This window comes from Ascaphus truei, chromosome 1 (genome assembly GCF_040206685.1).
Source record: "Ascaphus truei isolate aAscTru1 chromosome 1, aAscTru1.hap1, whole genome shotgun sequence".
NCBI lineage: Eukaryota > Metazoa > Chordata > Amphibia > Anura > Ascaphidae > Ascaphus > Ascaphus truei.
The window spans coordinates 95,751,206-95,771,476 of record NC_134483.1 but is presented as its reverse complement, the minus strand read 5'-3'; the positions used below and the strand labels follow the sequence as shown (position 1 = coordinate 95,771,476).

Below are 20,271 nucleotides of genomic sequence, written 5' to 3'. Positions count from 1 at the left end.
AGCAACAGGGAAGGCTCAGTAACTAGAAACTAAGGTGACCAGGAACACAGGGAAACATATACAATGCTCAGGCAGGGGCTGGAAGTCGCTGGCTGCTATTTAAGCCCTTGTACAGGTGCAGCCAATATAGCAGGCTGCCAGTAACCAAAATGTCCACAGCAGCCAGGTAAGGGCGGGTTCCAGCCAAAGCCTGGACTGGACCCCTTACAGTATTCATGATTATAAAAAAAAGGGCCATATTATATATACTGTATATGTTTATAATTAATAATATTTTGTGATATTTTATGGTGCACATAATACATAGAAATTTGCAGAAACAATGAGGAAATTACCTAATTTTCGTGCCTGAGGCCCAAGGAGATAAAGTGATTTCTTGTTCCTGTTTCGCCATTTTAAAGGCAGTATTGTTATCAGTAAGCCCCCTGGATACTATCATTAATATATTCTAGTTTATATATACAAGGTGGCTACATATTACTGTATGTCACACAGTGCAACTGCAAATAAACAATGCGTCAAAAATAGCTTCATCTAATAAACAAATACACTTAGTTAGCACATACTGAAACAAAAAGAAAAAAGAAACATTGAAGCACAAAAGGCTAACATTATATCAGTGTAATTTGAACTGGTCTTCTCGTTATTTCCATCTCTTTGGCGTCTGTGAATTTTTCAAGAGTCGAGTCCCTACAATCATTAATAAATAGTGCGTATGTATAGTATGTATGTATATCTTTACTTATAAAGCACCCACAGCTGTACTTAGCGCTCTATAAGAGAGGCAATACAGTACAGGGAATTATATTACAATACATGCAACAAATAAGGTCAGACAATAGGAAAGGAAATCCCTGCCCCGGAGAGCTTACGATCTAAGTGGTATGTTGGGAGACTTACAGAGACAGCAGGTGAGAGAATAAGTGCAGTAGATGGCAGTGCTTGGCCACAATCTTTGGTAGGAATGAGTGTGGGTGTGGGACAGTAGCCATGAGTTCAGGCTACTGAAATGCTTAATTTAAGAGGTGAGTTTTAAGGTTTAACATAAAGGTGGGGAGAGAAGGTGCTTAGTGGGACACATTAAGTTTTGCTGCCTACAAATTATGTTTGCTGGTTGTGTCATTGAATGTTTATGTCGCCTTAATATTGGACGTTACTCCGGTGTTACAATATATTTGGGTCTTCGTGGCACAGGTAGGATCGGCACAAAAGAACAAGATATATTTGAACATTTTTATTAAATAGGTTAGTGACCAACAAATAACTTTTCCTACACTGGTCTTTACCCGACACTCAGGAGCTCCTGAATTAGCAGCCTGTAGGAAATAGCAGATATCACATGCTAACTAATTTGTCTGTGGATTCTCACTTTGTGAAGGACCAAGTCTTCTGTTTCAGTGCCTTTGTGATGCACAAGTTCCAGGTTCCCCTGCCCTCTCTATAAATCAGCTATCTTGTTTAAGCCCCAGGGTTAAATGTAGCTCTTTGAGTGGGGTACTCAAGCAGCCATGCTTTGGTCTGTCTTTGCCTCATTATTCCTGAATTCACTTTGTGGAGACTTCTATATATCTAGAGTTGCCCGCTTTCCATAACCATGCTTTAGTGTGAGCCTACTTCATTAACTTTCAAGATACCCTATTGGTTGCCGAATATACCCGATGAAAGGCCCATATGGGACCTGAAACGTTGTTCCTCCTCTGTCCTTGGCTGACACATTAAATGGAGAATTGCACTATGAACTTGTGAGTAGAGGTGTACTGTGAACCTCTGTCCTAGAGGAGACCTGTACTTTGAAGAAATTGTTTGTCTATGTTGTGTTGGCTGCACAAGCCGGATTCTCCTCGTCTGAAACTGTTTCCCCGCACTTTGGAACTGTTGCATATTACTAAACATGCTAAACATTATAAAATACCTTTAACTAAACAAACAGGAATAAAAACAAATATATAGCTACATTTCAGCACATTTTAAAGGCTTAGTCCATCATTAACATCTTTACATGCTTTCCTTATATTCTAATTCAATTATGTATCATAATTAAGGCCAAATCCAAAATATTTATGTCATATTTCAATTGTTTGAAATATGTCTAATGTTAACCGGGGGAAAAAAATGTTTATTATTTTGCCTGTTTTCTGACTGTTCACAATATTTGTGAAAAACAATATTTTAGCGCGGCATATAAATTGGAAAGTATTTTGCAAAAGGGCAAAGTACAGTAGCACAGTGTGCGTATTACTATCCTCATTTATTTAACTCTGTGCTGCCAGACGGGGCTGCAATCTATTGCTTTATAGGTTATAGGTTGTGAATATAGTGTAATTGCATACAAAAGAAAATACATACTGTATTCACATTATTAACACCTTTAGTGTCCAAATGCCTGCACACCAGACTCAGGAATTTAGGATGTCAGGAATGGCTGAATGAATCCTCCTATTTTGTTGTAGTTGTGTCTCTGGCTCTCAGAGAGCTGTGAACACGATCTCCCCTAGAGCAAGAAAGCTATGATATCCACTCAACGCCATAAGAGCCACTGGTCTTGTAATGTCTGTCCAGTGGATGTCATAACAGTGCTGTAAACCTTTAATTAGGGTTCTCTACATACAAATAGAGGGAGAGCTCAAATGAGCTTAAACAAACCTCAGGTAACACAACAGAAAGTGAGGTAAGAGCGAGTTCAAGGAGGTGTCCATGCTTGATAGCACTAGCCTAGCTAGCAACTGGAAAAATTGTGTGCTCACCACTACTTAATGGAGCAATCCCTACAAGGACCAAAGTGATCTAATAACAGTGACATGTTTATGGGGTCTCATCTGGGTGATTATGACTTTACCCCAAATCTGACACCTATAAATAGTTGTTAGATTTGGGAGGGGTTTGCTTTCCTCTGGCTGCTCCCTTTTGTGTGATGTCACTGTGTGTTCAGCAAGTGCTTGTACAGCCAGAGTTCCACCTTCCTCACCTCCCCTAACTTTATTTTCTGACAAGGACAGGGTGGAATAAGGGACACTTGATTGACAAATACTTCCTCATTCAGAGACCTCTAAGAAATTACATTTGTAAGTAACCTCTGTAATCTTTGCTATTAGCATTGTTAGATTTGTTTAGGGAACACAGTGTAACTGAAATGTCATACAGACTACTTACAGGCTGGCTACATAGGATTGCAATTTCTATAAGTATTTCTGGGAGAAGAAAAAGAGAGGATAATGCAGGAAGAGTGAGAAGAGGAAAGATTGTCCCTTATGAGACAGTATGTTTTAAACACGATACACTAGCACAGGAGCATATCAAATCGAAATCGGATTCTGCAGGTTTGGGATATTGTCTTGCATTTTAACAGCTCATTATTTTAGTAAATATGATGGCTGTCTATCTTTTGGAAGAACAATGATTTGGATCGGCACTCATACACTGTATATTGAAAAGTAAAAATTGAAAGAAAGACTTACAGTGTCAGGGTAGCTGGACTTAACTCACTCTTAGGGGCTTATGCAGAGAGGAACGTTAAAAAAGTTTAAAATGGCTGTAAAATAGCCACAGATTTGCCGTTAGTGAAGGTGTTATGCAGGGAACGTCGTTAACTCATTTCTGCAAAAAACTGCAAATTGCCAACTTTTCCTGCCTATTTGAAACTCGCCATACTAATGCACATATTGGCGTGTTCCAGCGATTCGGAGCTTCTGGAATACCACGCTATATTAGCATGGCGAGTTTCAGGTTCTCGCCACAAGTTTGGCGAGTTTTACAGCTCTGAAAAATTTTCAAAGCACTTTTAAAAATCGCGCCAATTTCTCCCGAGTTTAAGGATTTCTGGCTAGTTTTTTCGCCAGAAGATGGCGCTATTTCCTTATCTATGCTCTCTGCATAAGCCCCTTAGTGCGAAATCCGTTTTGGAGAATGTTTACAGAAATCAAAAAGAGGGGTTAGACCTAATCTACACACCTACTGCTCCCAAGCACAAAGATTGCAACATTTTAGGGCCCGTACCCCTTCCTCACACTGTTGTTTTGCAAATGTCAGGTCGTAAAATGATGTGTGTTCTAACCACAGTTTCCTCATCCTACCCTATATAGGATGCTGTCAGGAGGTTCTGTGGAGCCATTGCACGTCGGAAAATACGCCTGGCAAGGTATATTGACTACTCTACGGTGCTAAGGAAAAGCATTAGAACATCAAGCTGATCCATTATATTCTTCTACTGTTCTACTGATAGACTATCTGCTCAGGCACTTCATTTTGACGTTTCTACTGTTAACGTGTAGTAGAGAACAAACAAAAAGGCAACAGCACTCAACACAAAGGGTGGAATAAATGATCTTCCCAGATAATGGTCCAAGCTTGCTACCTAATCATTGCCATTTATATCACCGTAATGTAATCACTTGTTTGTAACATTTTTATTCAATCACTTACAATAACTTGAGTGCTGTTACTTTTAGTTTGTTTTGGTTAATAGTACGGAGAGTCATATCTTGTATTAATTATAAAACCACTTATACATTTGTAGAAGTTATTTTACAGACTTACTCCATTGATATGCTTAGTATACTACTATAGAGTATATAAATCTAACCTAGTGCTTCTGAAACCTCTCCTCAGGGCCCTGAGACAGACATGTATCCTTATTATGTCAGCCACATGTATGTCATCAGGCTCGGCGTGTTAGCAGTGCCATCAGTGCCACTGCACTGAAACCTGTGGTTACAGAGGCCCCGCCCTCTCCACCACAACAATTAAACTGATTGCTGGGCGAAAAGCGCGGGACCTCTGTAACTCTCTTACCTTCCCCAGCGGCGTCTCCCAGCATCTCCTCCTGCATGGTCCTCATCATGGCTCCGTGACGTCCAATGGCGTTGCGTTGATGACAACGAAATGTCATGTGACATCGCAATGCCATGCTGTCACATTGCCATGACAATGAGACACCTCATGGCGCTGCGACGTCCCGCCATTGGACATTGCGGAGCCATGATGATGGGACCATGCAAGGGGAGATACGGCCAGATGATGCTGCCGGAGAAAGTAAGAGCCGATGCCCCGCACATGCCCCTGCACCGAGCCCCGCAAACATCCCAGCCGGCCATCCCTGTAATGCCATAAAACACAAAGTACTCATTATTACCAAAAAGACAATGAATCTGGAGAGCACATTGGGTTGCTTAACTGCATCTTTAAATTAAATTTTATTCCTGATGACAGATGTGTGACATTTTCACCAAAATCCTCGAGCCAGGAGAAATTTCCCTTTTGGGGGGGAGGGTGGAGGATTTTGTTTGTATAAATCAACAAATTTTGCTTAAATAAATCTGTCCAGCATAAAAAAAAAAAAACTAATACGCAAGATCACCTGGCCCCTTATATGCTGCCCTTTTTGTGAAAATGCGGGGAAATTACACTCATTTATGAGCAATGTGAGATTTATGGAAACGTTGCAAAACAAATTGCAAAGCACTTTTGCACGTCTCTAGTGCTGATATATTTACATAAATACAAGAGCTATCCAAATGGAGAATTATAGGCAATAGTCATTTTAGGTAGCACTAATATTGTACAATTTCCCATTGCCGGCCTGTTTTTGCATTCTAGAAAGTACATCCTCTCAAGCAAGCAAGAGAAGCCCATCTCTCACCCATGGGACAAAGGCAACCAGGTACTGTACTGTACATACAGTGTGTAGATAAGTGGTCCTTTATACCTAAATTAAGTGTTGATGCAGCCATGATCTCTCATCCATAATCGCTAATATTAGATGGCCCCTGTCTCCAGTTATTTATTAGCAGGCTACTTGGTAAATGAAATGATGAAATTATATACTGTAACATCTATTTTGTTCTCTGTTATTCTGCGCCCCCTACTCCTGCATAAAACACAGCTGAAGCCGATCTGAAATATGTGAATTTGAAATGTTGCACAGAATTGTGTTTCTGTCCTCTCCTCGAGTCCAAAATATTCAACTATCCATAGAAAATATTCATTTTATTATAATATAACTGAAAAAAAATAGATTGAGGCCCTGTGATGGTTTTATGTTTTTGTTTCATGTTCTCTCTTTTAATATTTTAGACATATCTCATTTACAATAACGTAGCCACCCTGACAGTTTTGGCTGCAAATCATGGATGGGAACCGACCAGCACAATGGAGAATGTAAGGGAAGAATTTAATGTATACCAAAGGATTTCTTTAACCTGTTATTTTCTAGAGTTGAATCACAATATCTAGGTGGAAAAGTTTTCTAATAGGAAGTATATATTCTAACCCTGGGGTGTTGGGCGGGGGAGGGAAGGAGATAAGCACCTGGAGGTGGTAGTTATGAGCATGGGGGAGGGGAGGAGAAAGGGGGGATAGAGACAAGGAGGGGAGGAGAGAGGCGAGGAGGGGAGGAGAGAGTGGAGAAAAAGAGGAGGGAGAAGAGATAGAGGGGGAAGAGAGACAGGGAGAGAGAGGAGAAGAGAGGAGGAAATAGGGGCGGGGAGAGAGTGAGGGGGGGAGAGAGAGGGGGAGAGAAAAGGGGAGATTGGGGGTAAGGAAGAGAGAGGGGGAGGTAGGAGAGAGAGGGGGGAAAGAGAGACGGGGTGGAGAGACAGAGGTGGGGGAGAGTCAGAGGGGGAGAGCAGGGAGAGAAGGGGGAGAGAGGGGAGGAAAGAGGGGTGGAAAGGTAGGAAGGCTAGAGTGGGGAGAGAGGGGTGAGCAAGAGAGAGGGGGAAGGAGAGAGTGGAGAGACAGGGGAAATAAGTGGTGAGAGAGAGAGAGAGAGAGAGAGAGAGAGAGAGAGAGAGAGAGAGAGAGAGAGAGAGAGAGAGAGAGAGAGAGAGAGAGAGAGAGAGAGAGAGAGAGAGAGAGAGAGAGAGAGAGAGAGAGAGAGAGAGAGAGAGAGAGAGATATTTCCCACTGCCTACCTGCTGCCCTGATGGATTGAGGGGGCCTGTTAGAGGCCAGGGGAAAGGGCCTGCATAGCTGCCTGCTGCAAAGGGCCCACATAGGTGCCTGTCAGTGGAGCTTCCCTTCCCCTGACCAACAGCATGCTGCCTCAGCTAGCACTTCTAAAGACAACCTCCAGGAGGCCCACTCAGCAAGGTTACTCGTCGGCCCAGAACAGTAGTCCCAGCTGTTCCTCCACTATCAGTGGCCCTGGATATAATATAACGTTTAGAGGTGGTTTTAAATGATACGCTCATGCCAATCAGACAGAAACATTTTAAAACAGTATTGTGAATCATGTGAAAGTAATAAAAAAAGTACTAAAAAATATCGAAAAAAACAGGTTTGTCATTATTTATCTTCCTTTTAGCATCTGGGTCCTTACTTAAAATGTGTAACAGGCTATACTTAATTCATTAAGCTGGTGAGAATGACATTTCCGAGTGATAACAGGCGATATCCCTCTGAAACACATCTCACTGTATTCATTACATGTCTGAACTGTGCGATAAGTGGTTTTTGGCAACATTTTCGTTTTTTGCCTTTGCAATTTTGTGCGTTGTTTAAATATGTATGTAAATGTGTAGTATTCTCCTACTGTTCAGTCAACTATAAGATAGGAATTGATGTCTAAAATGTCACAAATGGGTCCTGCCTATCTCAGGCAGGTGAGATTAAAGTGTACCTGTGTATATAATCGGATTACAGTATATTGCACTGAGGGGTTACAGGTGTAGTCTCACATATAAACACATTGAACAAATGTTGGTGATATATTTTATAGATTCAAGCTAGGTGATTGATGACTTTGTAAACTTATATATATATTTGTTTTTAATGAATACTTTGTGCTCTAATAATAGGTAAATAGTAGATTAGGTTGAAAAACATACATATGTCCATTAACTTCAACCTTTCATATATTATAATTGGGAAAGATACTAATCCTAAATGTATGAATATGTTGATAAAGAAAAGCAAACAAAAATTCCCAGTCAAACATTTGCCAATGTCTTATATGAGGTCAAAATCATTAACTCTTAACTCCATTTATGGCAATCAGCGTCCTCCCTGGATCAATGTCCCTCCTATATTTAAACTTATTCTGCATATCCCTGTATACTTTTTCTTTCTAAAGAGTTGTGCTTTCCTAATAATGTCAATTGTATCTGCCATCAGTGTCCATCCGTAGTAAATTCCACATTTTACTGACCTTACTGTAAAGAACCATTTCCACTTTCTTTATGCTGATACATCTCCCCCCATAGTGTTCGTTATTCAGTCTTCATTTTACTTATAGCCAGGCATGACCAAGTGAGATACTGTAGGTTAAAGATTTGTCATTGATAGATTTTTTTCCCCGTTACTGTTCTTTCAGATCAGAATATTTACCTCTGAAGAAAATGATGTGCTGTCAATAAAAGTGGAAATGCAAGTGAGGGTACAATCCAAACAAGCTTACCTTCTCCTGTCTGACCTTGGTTTACGGCCAAATTGGGACTTGCACTACTTGTAAGAATTCTTTCCAAGCTTGTCCTCCTTATCTCTGTTGATTTTCTAAGACAATCAGTTAAGACTTATATAGGCACTGAAATCATTCCTTCCTTCCTCCGATATTTTCTGGTAATTATAGTTCTATGCCTATATATACAGCAGTTTGTCCTAAAAGAGATTAAGTAACACTGATCAATGTAAAAAAAAACCCATAGCATTTGGATGCTATGGGAAAGTTTAAACAAAATATTTCAATCACATGAACTGGGTCAATTGAAATGTACCTATGCTTTCTATAAACGTCTGACGGTAATAGGTACAGTTTCCCCCAGTATATAGCATCACAATGTCTTATTTACACTGTCATTTCAGAAGCTGTAAGGTCATAGAAACGGCTGGTGAGGATGATAAAATATTCTACTTTACCTGCCCCCCTGTGAAGCAGAGCAAGTCCAGAGATTTTGTAGCACTAATGTCTCGAAGATATCCCTGTAAAAATGGGTGAGTCATTCATTTATATGCGGAATTTCTCTATGAAACCACACGTCGGGATACACTTACTGTTCCAAAATGGGTCAGTGTATTATTTTGATGCTTCGTGGTTCTAGATTTCCATTATAAAGGTTTTATTGACCATCCCGGCACTTTAAAAGGCCACGTGACAGACCAAAGAATATCACACTAAAAAATGGGGGGGGGGGGAAATGTCACTCTATATCGCTATCTAGAATAATTCACAATGATCATATTTCCTGTCTCATCTTCAGAAACCACCTGGGATACTTACCTAGTTTATTATTTCCCACTAAACAATTTCCTTTCATGTAAGACCATCCTCCAGATAACCCACAGTCAGGAAAGATACTGAGTGATCTACCAGAGACCACCTTTCTCTGCTCTATAATCTTTTTGCACCCGGGTGTAATTGGGCATTTTGTCTTTGTTTTAAACTATTTATATTTCACCTTTTTATGTGTGTGTGTGTGTGTGTATATATATATATATATATATATATATATATATATATATATATATATATATATATATATATATATATATATATATATATATATATATCTCTATATATATATATACATATATATATACACACAGTAATGTATATATATATATATATATATATATATATATATATATATATATATACATGTATACACACACACAATATATGGGTATGTACTGTATATTTAGGGTAGGCCCATACTGTACGTTTATGTTTATTCATGACGAGCATATGTACCAGTATATGTGATATGAAGAGTTGACGTTACCATCATCTGCATTTTCCAATAAGCAATAGGTAGTGATACCAGCATACTGTATGTTCAAGTATTTAAAGCGGGTCACTGAGGATAATTGTGCTTCATACTCTGCACAGAATATTGCTGCTTTAAACATCTTGTGCTTTGTTCCAAGTGACTGTTTTGTCAGCCATTAAAACTAACTTAGATTGTAAGCTCTCCGGGGCAGGGATTTCCTTTCCTGCTGTCTGATCTTATTTGTTGTACTTACTGTACTATAATTCTCTGTACTGTATTGTCTGTTGTAAAGCGCTAAGTACAGCTGTGGGCGCTATATATATATATATATAAATAAAGGTATACCTACATACATACATTTATTTGAACTTTGACGATAGATTGAACTTTTTTTCCCTCCGTGTTAGGCCTTGATTGACTAATTGTTGAATAGCATGCAAATAGGTAATTAGCCATTAATTCTTCATTTGTTAAATGTAACATGCTTGCATATGTAATTAGGCGATGCAAACACATTGACATACTAATTAGTGATCATGGTGTTACATTTATCCCACACTCATTGATGCGATAAAATGAGTTATTGCTGCGTTATTTAAGCATGACACCTTTCTTAAATATGGCAGTAAAAATAACTATTTTTTCCCCTAACACACAGCCATATCATACCTGAAGTCTAGTAAATCTAGGCCTTGGATGAAATGATGTCAGCAGCATAAGTATGAATATATGTCGTTTTATAGACAGATGGCATGTCCTTTATGAAAGCAGAGAAAATAAGGACGGTGTCATTTGTAAGGCCGAGAGCGCACACAGCGCTACGCAACGTGCGCGCGCGCGTCCGTCACCAACCCCTGGTGGCCAATAGAAGTGTTCATTGTTGAAACTACCATTGGCTGCGAAGCATGGCGTCTTTCAAAAGTGTGATTCCCGGCTGCAGCAGCGCGACGTCAGTTTCAGCAGCCAATCAATGCATTGGCTGCTGAAAGTGAACAGAGACTCGGCACACACACACACACACACACACACACACACACACACACACACACACACACTTCCACTCATATCATTATTTATTTACCCGCCCACTCCCCCGCTTGCCCGACCACCCGCTCCCCCTGCTCCCACTCGCTCCCCCGCTTGCCGACCGCCCGCTCCTCCAGCTCCCACTCGCCCGCCTGCTCCCCCGCTTGCCCGACCGCCCGCTCCCCCTCTCACTCCCCCGCTTGCCGACCGCCCGCTCCTCCTGCTCCCACTCGCCCGCTCTGCCCGCCCGCTCCCCCGACCGCCCGCTCCCCCGCTTGCTGACCGCCCGCTCCCCCTGCTCCCACTCTGCCCGCCTGCTCCCCCGCTCGCGGATCATTTCGTCTGCTGGGGATGTTCACACATCGCCCAGCAGACGGAGGCACGAGCACGCGCTTGCAGCCAAGCGGTGCCGCGTAGTGCTGAGTGTGCGGGAGGCCTAACTTTTAAGGCTGCGATTATAGTAGGCGCAACATTGTGTGCAATTCTGCGCTGCGAGAACGAAGTGCAGCAGCTGATATGGGCCGGCCTTAGCGCACGTGAGCACGAGTGTGATGCAGAGCAACTGCGCGGTCAGATTTTTTAAGAAGACAAATCATTTCGTTTTTTTCGCACGGCGGCTGACACGTGATCGGTTCAGCCAATGAGGGTGAACCACTCCGGTGACGCATCCACCACGCCTCCCCATTCGTTGGAAGCTCAGATCACCCGTTGCCCAGGCGACAGGCGCGCGCGACGCCATGAGCTCTGTCACACGTCTACTATAATCTCTGCCTAAATTGTGTTGAGTGACAGGCAGGCTGACAGATACATATGGAGACTTTTGACTCCGTAAACAGCGACACTGAGTTTGAATCAGGGGAGCCTGCTTCAAATCCCTGTGTCGCCTCCTTGTGACCTTGGGTAAGTCACTTTGTCTCCCTATGCCTCAGGCACCAACATCATAGATTGTAAGATCATTTAGATTTAGGCAGGGAGTGTGTCTGTAACAATCCTATGTGCTTTGTACTGCATACCATACTGTAATTGTGAAGCCCTTTGAGTCCCATTGGGGAAAAAAGCATTATATGAAATAAAGTTATTATTAGAACAGAACTAAAAATGTTTGTTGTCCAATACCAGAGATCTCAAGCATGTGTAGCAGGATATGATGCGTCTCTTTACAGGTGTTTAAGGGAGTGGTATTTCAGTGGTTTTAGATTAAACCTGATTAGTACTGGCATATCTGGATTCATATTGGCCCCTAGAATCCTGTCTCATGCTACCACCATTCGCAACTCACTCATATCAGTCGTTGGGTATAATTAATATAGGCTACTAATTTGGTGTTTGTGCATATATACACCTGATTTTTCCTGGGCCTTTCCAGTGTCAGTCCTGTTAGTGCAGGCAGTGGAAAGGTTAATTCCTCCTGTAGGCCTGTGTGTGTGTGTTACAGCCTTGGATGATGTAATCAGTATTCAAGGGAGGGCCTAGCAACTTCTGAGGATGTCAATCTGAGGGGTGGATATTGATTGGAACACACCCTGTAGGTGTGGGCCTATCAGTATCCAGATCTGGCTTGTTACGAGTCAGAGTTACAGACACTCCCTAAAGATTATAAATTCTGACATTCTCACAAATTGTGAGTTGAGTTCAGTCCAGTTATGAAAAGGATATAGTTATAGGCACATCTACGCCGCACATAATCCAGGCAAGGACACGCCCCCTCCTTTAGTAGCCACACCCCCGCCCCCTACTCCTGCTCTAACAGATTTGCAGGACACCTGAGGGAAACATAGAATGTCCATAATTTGGGAGGTGAGTGACATTGGAAGCTCAAAATAGTTGTGTTGACCTACAAATCCGCAGCAGAATGTACAGTGAAAGTTTTGTTGTGCTACGTGGTGCCGTTTGTGATGCTTCTGACATACAAACAGACAACTTAGAATTATAGTATAGATCAGGAGTGAGCAAACTTTTTAGGCCGAGCCCCCCTTTTAATCCATGAAATTTCTCGGGCCCCCCCCTGTCTGATCAAAATCACATTAAAAAAAAACCTTTATTAAACGGTATACAATGTAAATACAAATATGTCTAAGGCCGCACGTACAGTGCCCGCGACGGCGACGCTAGCAAAAGTTGTATTTCGCTTTGCGGCGGCGGTGCGGGCGACCTGGCCATTGATTGGTTCAGGGGCTGTCACATGAGGCGACAGCCCCTGAAAAATCAAATATTGCCGGCTTCAAAAAATCGCATCGCCACGTCACGCTTACTATAAGCACACGCGGCAGCGACAATGCATTTTTCGGATGACGTCGCGTCGCCGGCACTATAAGCGCAGCTTAAATACTTACATACTTCAACAGCTCGCTCTTGCAAAATTAGACTGCGTCCACGCTGCCGCTGAGAGCGGTGACATCACCAACTCTCCAAGCATGAGCGCAGGGTGTCCTGCATAATTTTGCAAGCACGAGTGGGGAAGTGTTTACACTTTTTTTACCTTAATTCTGTACATTCATAGTATGAGTGATAAAGTGGCAGCCTACCCTTTCACTTGCAGAGGATCGCAGCGAAGCAGGTTGCCAGCGGAGGAGAGCAGCAACACAGCGTTATTGTAGGGCAGACACCGGAGGGAGGGGCGTTTGACATCACAGGGCTCGCGCGTGCTCCTCCCCCGTACCTCCGAATTATGTGACCGCCACCTGCACTATTCTGTTCGGCCGCGCGCGCACATCTTTTTCGCCTGCGCAGCCAGGTTTTGCCGCACGCGCCCCGCCTAAATAATCTTGCGCCGGGGCGACCCCCCTCAGATTGTGCACCGCTGCATTCAATCACCACCAACACACAGACACAATACACACTGCAGTCATATATATACACACACACATATATATATATATATATATATATATACACACACATATATATACACATATATATATATATATATATATATATATATATATATATATATATATATATATATACATATACATACACACACACACATACACACACACATATACACATACACACACACACACACATACATAAATACATATACACACACACACATACATATACACACACATACATACACACACACACACACACACACACACACATATACATACATACATACACACACACACACACATATATACACACACACATACATACATACATATACACACACACATACATATACACACACATACATATACATATACACACACACACACACACACACACACACACATACATACACACACACACACACACACACACACATATATATACACACACACACACACACTACCTGGGGGAGGGAGTAACTAAACCTGCTCCGGTCCCCCCATGTGCTGCAGAAAACGGGCGGGTAACAGACAGGAGGAGGAGGGCTTGTCTGTGTGCAGGGAAGGCCCCGCAGCAAGGCCCCGCCCCCTCTGCAGGCAGACACAGCATAGAAGCAGCAGCAGCAGTCTCTGCACAGAGCTTCTGGCCCCGCCCCCTCTGACACAGACAGCAGGGAAGCAGCCAGTGCACAGAGCTTCTGGCCGCCCTGCACAGCTCTGCCCGCCCCCAGGTTCCCCCGCACTCAGCCCACGCCCCCCCTACATAATCTTGCGCCCCCCCAAGGGGGCGCGCCCCCCAGTTTGCGCACCGCTGGTATAGATCATTATGTGCCCCTCGGCCTCAGATGTTTATGAATATTAACACATCAGTCTGACCACTGGAGGGATATTGGGATTGATAAAGGTTTGTAGTGAGGTGCTTTTTGTGTGTTACTACTTTTACAAATAATGACGATCTCGGCAAGCATGATGCAGATTGTCGCTATCACTTTCATGAATCGCCCCTTCTATATACAAGATGGATAAAAACTTAAGCAATTATGTTAAAAAGGAAACACATTTTTGCTGAATCTGATTTGTTAGCACAAACGCACCAAACCTTCAACAAAGACAATAAACATTGTGTTTTTGTTGACTCTGAATTTTATACACTGAACATTTTGAATGACTATATATCTTTGTCCCATACTATGCAGATATGCTATGGCTTTAATTCTTTCAGCAATTAAGAGGTTAATGTACCTGTCCCCCCCCCCCCCCCCCTCATTAATAATTCATTGTAACTAAAACATAATCCTTTTTCTTCCTCAGGGATCCTTACGTTATAGCAATGAGATCAGTCACTCTGGCATCATATCCCCCATCAGCAGAGAAGCTGAGGAGCGAAGTGCAATGTGCAGGGTTCCTGATATACAGCCGGGGGAAAGATGCGTGTCAGGTGACTCCCTTTGTCAGAACATACACACGACTTTATATCCAATGCAGCAAAGGAGTGTTATCTTCCTGCACTGTTAGATGCAGACTTTCTTCAGCAGTGCATCATGTGACCCCTCACAGCTTCCCCAAGTCTGTTCTGGACTCTAAAACATTACACAGTTTTCAACCTCTTGGGTTCCCCTATGATGTACGCCCTGACCGAGGGACAGCACGTCAGGGGCATTTGTGACATACAGGTTACGTCAGGGGTGCTCGACTCCAGTCCTCAAGGCCTCCCTTCCCCCAGGTCAGGTTTTCTGGATATCCCGGCTTCAGGACAGGTGGCTCAATCAATTCCCGCTTCAGCTCAGGTTGCTCAGTATTTAACTGAGCCCCTGATTAAGCCACCTGTGCTGAAACTGGGATATCCTGAAAATCTGACCTGTTGGCGGGGGCTTGAGGGCTGGAGTTCAGCACCCCTGGGTTACGATACGCCTTTTTTGCTTGTTGTTTTTGGGGAGATTGAGTTTATAATAATAACTCTATTTCTATCAAAGCACATCACAATTACAATATACCGCACGATAAGCAGCATTGTACATGGGGATTTTACAGATAGTCCCTGCCCAGATGAGCTAACAATCTCTTATTGGTGTGAGGCACAGAGAGATAAAATGATTTGCCCAAAATCACAAGGATTTGGACCAGGCTCCCCTGATGTAAACTCAGTGTCGTCACTTACAAAGCCTGTGTCTTTACTCACTGAGCCACTAATTCAGCCCATGACATATATCGTGATCTGACCCGCCTCTTCTGTTTGCATCACTGCAGTGATGTCATGATCACGTGATTGCTTAGGAGCAATCGCATAATCACTTGTGCCGCAGACACTCCGGCACTGAAAGATATTCCGATTCTGTTCATAGACATGCAAATGTGCTCACTATGTGTATATCTTATCTTCCAATCCTTTCTATATTTAAGGATCTTCTCTAATGTGACACCTACCTCAGAGCACAGATCAAATCCTGGGCTACAAAAGTATAAAGCCAGCCAACCCATTCATGGAGAGATGATTTGTCCCTTTGGGGGTTGGTTGCAGACTCTGCAACGTGAAGTTGCAATTTCAAACAAAAAAAAATCTCTATTTTTTATTCTCTTTAAAATATAAATAAATCCATGTGCTCATTATAAAATATACACAAATGATAAAACTAAATTATCGAGGAGTCCTTATAGCCACCATGACATTCCTGTTTTTATTTTTAAATCAGGTTACTGTCATTACCCGACTCTGCCTGACTCTTACACAGCAACACTGAAGACAATGTCACATCTGTAGAACTCCCCAAGAAGCAGAGCACAGAGAAATTAGGGATGAAACTGAATAAACTGCAGTCTCTTTAAATCTGTTTTTTTAGCCCTTTTGTTGTTTCGGAGTTAAAGTGGGGTTTAGGAACTTTAAAAAAAAAAAAAAAGTTAAACTATGCACATTTCTGTTATTTTCAACAGGTGTCTTACTTAAACCAGCTGACGTCTGGGATAATGCCTTATGTTGAAGAGAATCTCACAGGCTGGTCGAAGTCCATTGTGGAGACAGCTGCTTCTTGTATTACGTTCTTAGAGACTGCTCAGGTTTACACAACTTTATTGTAGGTAAAACCTCTGTTTCGGGAGAGATCGTCTGTGCACAAACAGTTCTTAACATTTAACAAAAAAAAAAAAAAGGTTTACTGGAAAATCACTGGTCTTATCTTCGCACCTTCAAACAGATAGTAAGCATTGCTTATAAAAGAACATGCAGAGAAAAAGGGTAACATCCCAAAACATCGAAGGTATGTGTATGTACTGTATATATTATATTATATATATATATATATATATATATATATATATATATATATATATATATATATATGTATGTATGTATGTATAGAGATATCTCTCTCGTAAAGAAATAGCAAGCACTCCAATGTAGATATAAAATAAAAGCCTGGTGCTAGTCCCATAGGTAATGTAGAGAGTACATTACCATCCAGCAGGGCAGCAGAACAGCAAATAGAGGCAGCACTCAGTTACGATCCCCAGAGGGATCCTCTTCCTGGGGGTGTGCCCTCTGGGGATCGAAACGTCAGATATTTGTGTCTGCTTCAATACATTCTTTTGCTTACTTACCTCTGTATGCTGCCTCTCTTTGCTGTTCTGCTGCCCTGTTGGATGGTAACGTACTCTATATATACTGTATCTACACATATGATGTTGTATGCACTGCAAGAGAATGTATATAGTGCATCTGCCAACAGTTAATGTGTACTAATAAATCTAATGTAATTAAAATATCCCCATTTATGTCTATACCACTACCCAGATTACTGTTATTGACATTGTATAGCCAGTACTAGCATTGTGTGTTTTATACTGTACCTTACTATCAGTCAGTCTTAGGCAAGACTAAAGTAATATAGATAACATGTTTTACACATGCAAATCTAAATTTAATAATAGCAACACTGCCATCCCTTGTTCCCCGATATTCTAATAACACTCCATTGAAAACAGGTTGTAGTTTAAAAATTTTTTTAGTGAAAAAAAATTACCAATGAAAGGTTGTAATTAAAATATATTTTAGACAATGCTGTTTACTTTGAGTTATGTGGTTTCTTCATGGCATACACTGCAACAAGTAGGGTACATACTGTTCATTCTGTTTAACAGTAGCGGTGTTGTAGCAGTAGATGGAGCCAAAGACTGGGAAAGCATGCAGTGATTTTTCTTCTATAAACAATATTGTACCTGCACATTTATATAAGTAAGGTCAAACTATTGCCTGCAAAATGTCAACTCTGTTAAATGAGTGACAGTACCTAAAACTGGAACACATTTTCCCTGTGGTTAACATATATCAACATAGCTATTTCTAGGCAAAAACAACAACTATTATGTATGTCTTTTTATATAGCGCCATCCAGGTACATAGCGCTTCAAAGCGATAACAAACGTGACTTAATAATGTAACAGTGGGAATAAGCATGTTGGACATGGGAGTAACTATAGGAAAGGGAGTCCCAGCCCCGCAGAGCTTACATCTCATTAACAAAGTCTTAGGCCTGGAACCCGCTGCGTCCGGCGTCACGGGCGGCTGCACGAGCTTTCCCCACTAGCAGGGGAATCCTCCCGAGCCGGTCCCGGTCCCCCCTGGCTGCACAGCTCACTACACGCTGTGACGCGTCAGCCGCTAGGGGATTCAAGAGAATTGTAATTCCTAGCGTCGACGCGTCACGTGGTGTGGCTGTGAGCCAATGAGGAGGGGAGGCTTCGGGAGGAGGGGAGGCTTCGGGGAGCGGGGAGGAGAGTGTGGAGGAAAAGCAGCATGAGTGCCTGTCTGTGCCTGTGTATGTGTGCCTGCCTGTGAGTGCATGAGTGTGTGTGTGAGTGCATGAGTGTCAGCGTGTGAGTTAGTCTCCTGCTGCAGCCGGATACAGTGTCCCTCTCCCAGTGCTGTCTGTACAAGCCCAGCCGATCACACACCTAGGGCAGCCCGCAGCAGCTTCCTGCTGCAGCCCGAGACCGTGGAGGGGGGGAGTAGCGGGTCCCTCCGCTTAAACCACGCCCCCTCCACTTAAACCACGCCCCCGCTTAAACCACGCCCCCCTCCCTCCCACTCCAGCCCCGGCTCCCGCTCCTTACAGACCGCATATCGCGGTCTCTGTCTGTCAGCGCCCCGCCTGTCTGCAGTGCTGGCGCACTGACGGAGGGAGTGGGGCCTTAGCCTTACTGTCACCGTATGAGGCGGGCTGGTGAGTTTGTTCGTCTGGTCAGTCGCTTGGAGCTTCCTCAGGGTTAATCCCTAACATGGCTGGCGACAGGGAAGACCCAGACAGGACTGCTGTCCTGGGCCTGACTGGGTTAGGGGCCCAGCCCTCACATTAATTCCCTGCAGCGAGCCCCGAGATGCAGGAAGTACAGACAGGGTCACTGACAGATTTCCTGGAGGCCAGGGCGAGAGTTACAACCGCCTGCAGCCCTGTATCGACGGTCTTGCGTGTGTTCCCACCCATTTCATACCTTGCGAGCCCCCTTCTTTATTCCCCCCTCTACCGATGTATTTCTCTTCCCTCCTTTCTCCCTCACTCACCCCCTCTCTCCTCTCACTCTCCCTCCATTATCCCACTCACTCAATCTTGCTTCCTCAATCCCCCCTCTTCACACTAATGCCCTCCCCCCTGGCCACACACAAAATTCCAGTCACAATTATTATCCCCCCCCCCAATACATACAACCCCCCATCACATAGAAATAAAACCACCCCCCAAATACATACAACTCAAAATACATAGAAACCCCCCCCCAAATACATATAAAAAACAAACCCAAATACATACAACTCCCCCCCCCCACCCTACAAATTCATACACAAAAAGACCTACAGACTTAACCAATCATAGGGGTGGTCTCAGGCCTCTGGTACCCTGGTTCTCCCCAGCTGTGTATGCCTCAGAGATAGGCCCAGTGCGGGACGGTGAGGGAGGCCCGCGGCCAGACAAAGCCGTAAGGCAACTTCTTTGTCTGGCTGCTGGTAATTTCGGTGCCGCCAGACCCCGGCTCTCTCCAGCCGTGGGCATCCCTGACTGTCCCATGCCAAGCTTCTGACACCGGCGTGCACCAGGCCTCTCATGCTGGTGTGTTCCAATGTCAGAGAGGCCCGGCATGGGACAATGAGGGAGGTCTGCAGGGGGGGGGGAGCCGGGGCCCTCAGCAACACAGCCGGGCAAAGAAGTCGAGCCCCCCACAGCCACTGGGCCTGGGACACTTGTCCCGGCTCTCCCCCTTGTCTGCGGCCCTGAGTACACAGGGGAAATCCCTTCCTCTGCAGAGACTCCATAGTTGGGCGAGGCCTCAAGGAGAGCAGCTCGGGGCAGAAGCTGCAGCCTGAGAGACGGGCTAAGAAAGGTGAGAGGGAAGGGTTAAATCGGGGATACAAACAGACATGAAGAAAAAAGAAAGAAAGAGAAAAACAGAGAAAATAAAATACATGAGAGAAATAAAAAGAGGCAAAAGAGACACGAGTGGCAGCGGCGGATTTCAACATTTGCCGCCCCATGGCACTTACGCGTGGTGGCGGAAGCAAGGCTCCTCCTTTTGAATTGCAGCATCACATGACGCTGTAGACCGCACAAACATGACGTCGCACAGCTTCGCCATGGTAACACGTCATTTGATGGCGCGACATCACATTGCCATGGCAACAAGGCACAGTTTGACGTCACGTTGGTGATGTCCCCGGTTTCATTTGACGC

The 20,271-nt window shown here is 43.4% G+C and overlaps 1 protein-coding gene across 1 annotated transcript in view; it reads left to right on the top strand.

Moving 5' to 3' along the window:
* Positions 1-17,602, top strand: part of ACOT12 (acyl-CoA thioesterase 12) — a 50,056-nt gene extending 32,454 nt beyond the window's left edge. Inside the window, exons 6-12 of the mRNA XM_075581566.1 lie at positions 4,080-4,135; positions 5,593-5,656; positions 6,070-6,153; positions 8,306-8,439; positions 8,794-8,922; positions 14,870-14,996; positions 16,487-17,602. Coding sequence (XP_075437681.1) covers positions 4,080-4,135; positions 5,593-5,656; positions 6,070-6,153; positions 8,306-8,439; positions 8,794-8,922; positions 14,870-14,996; positions 16,487-16,630 — 738 coding nt within the window. The 3' untranslated portion in view covers positions 16,631-17,602. The remainder of the gene's footprint in view (positions 1-4,079; positions 4,136-5,592; positions 5,657-6,069; positions 6,154-8,305; positions 8,440-8,793; positions 8,923-14,869; positions 14,997-16,486) is intronic.
* The last annotated feature ends 2,669 nt before the right edge of the window (positions 17,603-20,271 follow it).